This window comes from Odocoileus virginianus, chromosome 9, assembly GCF_023699985.2.
Source record: "Odocoileus virginianus isolate 20LAN1187 ecotype Illinois chromosome 9, Ovbor_1.2, whole genome shotgun sequence".
Lineage (NCBI taxonomy): Eukaryota > Metazoa > Chordata > Mammalia > Artiodactyla > Cervidae > Odocoileus > Odocoileus virginianus.
Window position 1 is genome coordinate 6583782 of NC_069682.1, and position 6000 is coordinate 6589781.

General features: G+C 37.5%; 1 protein-coding gene across 4 annotated transcripts in view; it reads right to left on the reverse strand.

Annotated features, from left to right (window-relative positions):
• The window catches only part of SEL1L2 (SEL1L2 adaptor subunit of SYVN1 ubiquitin ligase), a 116669-nt gene extending 110669 nt beyond the window's left edge, over nucleotides 1–6000 (reverse strand). For 2 of the 4 annotated variants that reach the window (XM_020908786.2, XM_020908785.2), the window contains exon 1: nucleotides 1754–6000. In XM_020908786.2, coding sequence (XP_020764445.2) covers nucleotides 1754–1811 — 58 coding nt within the window. In that variant the 5' untranslated portion in view covers nucleotides 1812–6000. The remainder of the gene's footprint in view (nucleotides 1–1753) is intronic. The other 2 variants (XM_020908784.2, XM_020908783.2) reach the window with 1 other exon arrangement.

Consider the following 6000-nt stretch of genomic DNA (forward strand, 5'->3'; position numbering starts at 1 on the left):
ATTTTGAACTATTTTTCATATAGAGTGTGAGGTAGGTGTCTGACTGTGGTGAGATAGGTGGGTCTCCAGCTGTCCTCATCATATGTTGAAGAAATTATTCTTCCCCTTCCCCATTAACTCAATATTTTGGCATCCTTGCCAAAAATTGATTGATGATAAATGTGTGGATTTATTTCTGAATTTTTCATGATATTTTATTGATCTATGTAATCTATCCTCATAACAGGACCACACTGTCTTGATTACTGCAACTTTGCAGTAAATTTTGAAATTGAGAAGTATGTGTCCTCTTCTTTTTTAAAGAAGAACATTCATTCCTATACTAATTTTCAGATTTTGTTAATTTTTACAAAGAAATAAGCTGGGATTTTGGTAGGGATTACATTGTATCTGTAGATCAAATTGGAGAGTATTGCCTTAACAATATTAAGAGTATCTTAACAATATTAAGTTTTCCAATTCATGAACGTGGGAAGTGTTTTCATTTATTGAGATTTTCTTTTATTTCTTTCAACAACTTTTTCAGTTTCAGTGGATGAACTTTGTACTTCTTTTGCTAAATTTATTTCTAAGTACCTTATCCATTTTGATGCTATTACAAGTGGAACTAATTTCATTTTTGGTATGTTTACTGTGATGGTATAGAAATAGAATAAATTTTTGTCTATTAATCTTTTTTCCTACAACCCTGCCAAACTCATATATCAGTTCTAATATTTTTTAATAGAAAATCTTAGGATTTTCTGTGTATAAGATCATGTCTTTGGTAAATACAGAGAGGTTTACTTCTCCTTTCCCAACCTTTATTTCTTTTTCTTATTTAATTGCCTTGGCTAAAACCTCCAGTACAATATTGAATAGGAATTGCAGGAGTGGACATCTTTGTCTTGTTCCTGATCTTAGAGGACCACTGGGAGAAAGCATTCAGTGTTTCACCATTAAATATATTAGGTGACAGTTTTTGAGGATGCCCTTTATTAGGATGATAGGTGTTTTGATTTCTTATCTATTGAGTGTTTTTATACAAAAGGGAAGTTGATTTTTGTTAAGTGTTCTTCTTGCATCAATTGAGATGACCATGTGGTCTTTGACATGTGTTCTATGGTTGTGGTGTGTTACAGCAATGAACTTTCAGATGTTATACCAACCTTGCACTCTTAGGTTAAACGCAAATAAGTATTTCTTAAATTGAATTCATGATGAGCAAATTATGTAAGGACTGGGTAAAAATTAACTCAATAAATGGAAGGAGAAACAAGACTGGAAAATAATTTCCATTTTAAGATAGTCACTGCTTAGGAATTATGGAAACTTTAAAAGTAGAATTGTTCTTGTGGAAAGATTGTAAAGTGGTAAAGCACTTTACCACTCTTTGAGCCCTTTGATCCTATAATTCTCATTTAAAGTTCTAGAACTAGATCTTCATTATATTCTAGATTTAACAAAACTCAACAACCTGTGTCAAATATCCCTACTCTATAAAAATTACTATAGTCCTTTTCTCATAGATTGGATCAATGTCTGCCTCCCTACACACACACATACACACACACAGAGACGTAAACACATATCCTTCCCAGGTACTGTCTTAAATGAGAGTATCATTGCTATCTATCCTTATTGAATATTTTAAAGTACTTATCCAAAAATTGTGTTAATTAGAAACATTGTGAAGTTATTTACAATTTTCTAATCAGATTCCACTCTTAGTGCTAAGACCCTCATAGAGAAACATAAGGACAGAAAAACTTACTTTTAATTGTGACCCCAAGAATTAACAATATCTCTATGAGCAGGAACAAGGGCTTCATCTTCTTCTAAGTAGCTCCTTCTTACTGTAACACAGGCAGAACTAGGTGGCTAGCCCACAAGCGTCCTCTTTTCAGGCCTGTAGGGGTCAGGACTTGGTTGCTAAGCAACAATTTCCTTACTCTTGGGCCAATGAGCTGCCAGGAATTTCCTTTCAACCTGGGATGATGGCAGCTGATGGACAGAGCAGGCTGTGGGCAAGGAACCATATCTAGTTTGCTACTTCTCTGGTGAGAGATAAGTGGTAGGCTTGAAATAGGTAGGAGTTGCTCTCTGAACTCTTTTCAGAGTTTCTGGAAGTTCTTATTTTTATGTTACCTCCAGAGGTGCAAGCTGCAATTATGGGAAAGCACAATTAAGCACATGAACTAACCCGACATCATCCTTTAATCTAACATCTCAAGGGTACAGAGGACAAGAAGCATATGGACAACTATGTTGTCCCCATCTTGGTGAAAATGTTCCTTCTCTGTTCAAGTAAGGAACTGCTAATGTTTTACTAGGGCCAAGACAAATTTCAATCAATTACATTTTTAAAAGAGTGTTTAATTAAGCATTTTTATAAAAGGTGTTCAAAAATGCCTCATTTACTATCTTAAAATATATGGGCATTTCACAAATGAATATCCTCAAGGCTAGGACCAGATATTAAAATGAGCATTTAGGTTGTGAAAGTCGCTCAGTTGTGTCCGACTCTTTGTGACCCCCATGGACTATTCAATCCATGGAATTCTCCAGGCCAGAAAGCTGGAGCAGGTAGCCTTTCCCTTCTCCAGGGGATCTTCCCAACCCAGGGATCGAACCCAGGTCTCCACAATGCGGGCAGATTCTTTACCATCTAAGCCACCAGAGAAGCCCAAGAATACTGGAGTGTTCTCCAGTGGATCTTCCCGACCCAGGAATCAAACTAGGGTCTTCTGCATTGCACGTGGATTCTTTTACCAACTGAGCTATCAGGGAAGCCTGAGTATTTAGGTAAAAGTATGGCAATATTAACATTATCCAAAGGATGGAGACAGTAAAGCAATCATACTTAAAATATACCCAACTTTTACAGTGTGTTCAGATAATTACTTCAGAAACTGATGTATTTACCGCCTTGAATTTTCAGGTTTAACTTACTTCCTTTATTGTCACTGCTGTTCTGATGAATACTACAAAACCCCCAGAAATTTATTCTCTTATAGTTCTGGAGGTCAGGAGTCTGAAAGGATTCTTACAGGACCAAAATTAAGAGCAGGTCTAGGGACTTCCCTGGTGGTCCAGTGGATAAGACATCCAGTTCCCAATGTAGGGGACCTGGGTTTGATCCCTGATCAGGGAAGTAGATCTCACAAGCTGCAAAGCCGACCCGGTGTGGCCAAATTAAAAAAAAAAAAGTGTTTTAAAAAAAGAGAGAGCAGACCTAGTTTGTTCAGGGGAGAATCCATTCTTTGCCTGGAATTATCCAGCTTTTAGTGGCTGCCCACATTTCTCAGTTTGTGGCTACATCACTCCAATCTCTGCACAACCATCACTGTGCTTTCTCCTCTTCTGTGATTTAATCTTTATCTGTCTCCCTCTTAGGACACTTGCAATTACATTTAGGGACCACCAAAATACAGGATAACCTCCCCATCTCAAGATCCTTAGTCATATCTGCAAAGTTCCTTCTGCCAAATAAAGTAACATTCATAGGTTCTAGAGATTAGGTCCTAGAAATCTCTGGGATCGCTTTTTAATCTACCAGAGTCCCTAATATCTTTTCCTTTCACTAAGGGACTTCAAAATATAACTGTCCCAACATCTGTGCTTTAAAAAAGTGTCTAAATAAAATTTATTTAAACTCTTAATATCATCCATTAAACATTCCTTACACAATCTTTTTACCAGTCCCCATTTGGATCCAGAATTATCAGCATCTTTCTGCAGATGATTTTGCTTCTTGTTTTCACTCAAACTATGGCCATTTGACCTATCTTCCCTCGACTTCCTTCCTCCTATGTTCAAACTTCTCTCACTTTTGATTCTATCCACATTTACTTTCTCTGGTACTTCAATCTATTTAGCATTTGTTCTTCTTTTTCTCTTTTTGTCTCTTTGTCTTTTTATTTCAATCTTTTTGTATCAATCTTCTTAAAAACTCTTCATTCCATCTCTCCTAGAAAAATTTTCTTTTGACTCTAGTATCCTTACTACTGCTATTAACATCTTCTCTATTTATCTTTTAGACTCTAAATATCTCAAAATAATACTCCATAATCACTGCTCCTGTCTTGCTGCCTCTCACTTTTTCTTCAACTATTTGCTTTTATTTTCATTAATCTACATAGACGATAAACCCAATTATCTTTTCTCAGTTCTTATCCTACTTAATCTCTGTGAGATATCTGACATTTCTGATCATTAACATCTTCTTGAAAATATAGTATTGGTTTTTCTGGAAATGGAATTGCTATTAATTTTCTATACTGTTGAATAAACTTCTCATTCTTCCACTGCGTCCTCCCTCATTCAGTCACGTGTTGAAAATCTGCCATATGCTAAAGATGAATGGTAATACTTTTTGAGGTGATCACAACAATTTTATCTGTTAGTTCCTCTCTTGGTCTTCACGTTAAAATTAGGGTCTCCCATTTTGGTCTCATGTACTCTTGATGAAAGTGAAAGAGGAGAGTAAAAAAGTTGGCTTAAAGCTCAACATTCAGAAAACTAAGATCATGGCATCTGGTCCCATCACTTCATGGGAAATAGATAGGGAAACAGTGGAAACAATGGCTGACTATTTTTCTGGTCTCCAAAATCACTGCAGATGGTGATTGCAGCCATGAAATTAAAAGATGCTTACTCCTTGGAAGGAAAGTTATGACCAAGCTAGACAGCATATTAAAAAGCAGAGACAATACTTTGCCAACAAAGGTCCATCTAGTTAAGGCTGTGGTTTTTCCAGTGATCATGTATGGATGTGAGTTGGGACTATAAAGAAAGCTGAATGCCAAAGAATTGATGCTTTTGAACTGTGGTGTTGGAGATGACTCTTGAGAGTCCCTTGGACTGCAAGGAGATCCAACGAGTCCATCCTATAGGAGATCAGTCTTGGGTGTTCATTGGAAGGACTGATGTTGAAACTGAAACTCCAATACTTTGGCCACCTGATGCAAAAAGCTGACTCATTTGAAAAGACTCTGGTGCTGGGAAAAATTGAGGGCAGGAGGAGAAGGGGATGACAGAGGATGAGATGGTTAGATGGCATCACAGACTCGATGGACATGAGTTTGGGTAGAATTGGGAGTGGGTGATGGACAGGGAAGCCTGGCATGCTGCGGTTCATGGGTTCGCAAAGAATCAGACATGACTGAGCGACTGAACTGAACTCTTCCTTAATTTTGCTAACATTTCTCTATAGATGCTTCCTTACATTTCATTCATTCAATAAACCTTTACTATGTGCCAGGCATTGGGCATTTTCTGTGAATGGTGAGCAACAAGATATACTTCCTATCCTCAGAGAGCTTGTTAAGTCTATATTAAAAGATAAATATTAATAAAATAATCTCACAAAACCTGTGAAAAGTGTTTTATAAGAAAATGAATTAGTACTGATGACATATAAGGGGAAACTGTGTGTAGAGGCCAGGTGGGATCAGAATCACCGAAGGTTTTGCCAGGGAGAAGATTTTGCCAGCTATACTCTGAAGAAAGAGAATGGGTTGACTAAGCATGACATGTCCTAGGTATAGTGATAAACATGTGACAAGGCCATGTGTTGAGAATAAGATGTGTTCAAGGAGCTGAAAAGCTCTAAGGGCTGCTTTGGTTGTAATCAGAGATGGGTGGCGGGGTGAAGCATGGTATAAATTAAAGCAGAATTGGTAGTGAGGGTCACTCCTAAATGATTGTTTTAACAATGACTGTTTTAGTCAGCTTGGGTGGCCAAAACAAAATACTGGGTGGTTTGAACAACAGAAATCAATTTTCTAACAGTTCTAGAAGCTGGAAGTCTGTGATCAGTGTACAGTGTCATCTGATTCTTGTGAAGGCTCTCTTTCTGGCTTGCAGATAGCTGCCTTCTCACTTTGTCTTTACATGATGGGGGACAGTGGAATCAGGACCATGGAGTTAGAGGGAAGGGGGAAAAGAGAGAGAGTGTGTGAGCTCATCCTCTTTTTTTAAGGTCACAGTCCTACTGGATTAGAGCTCCACCCTTATGAC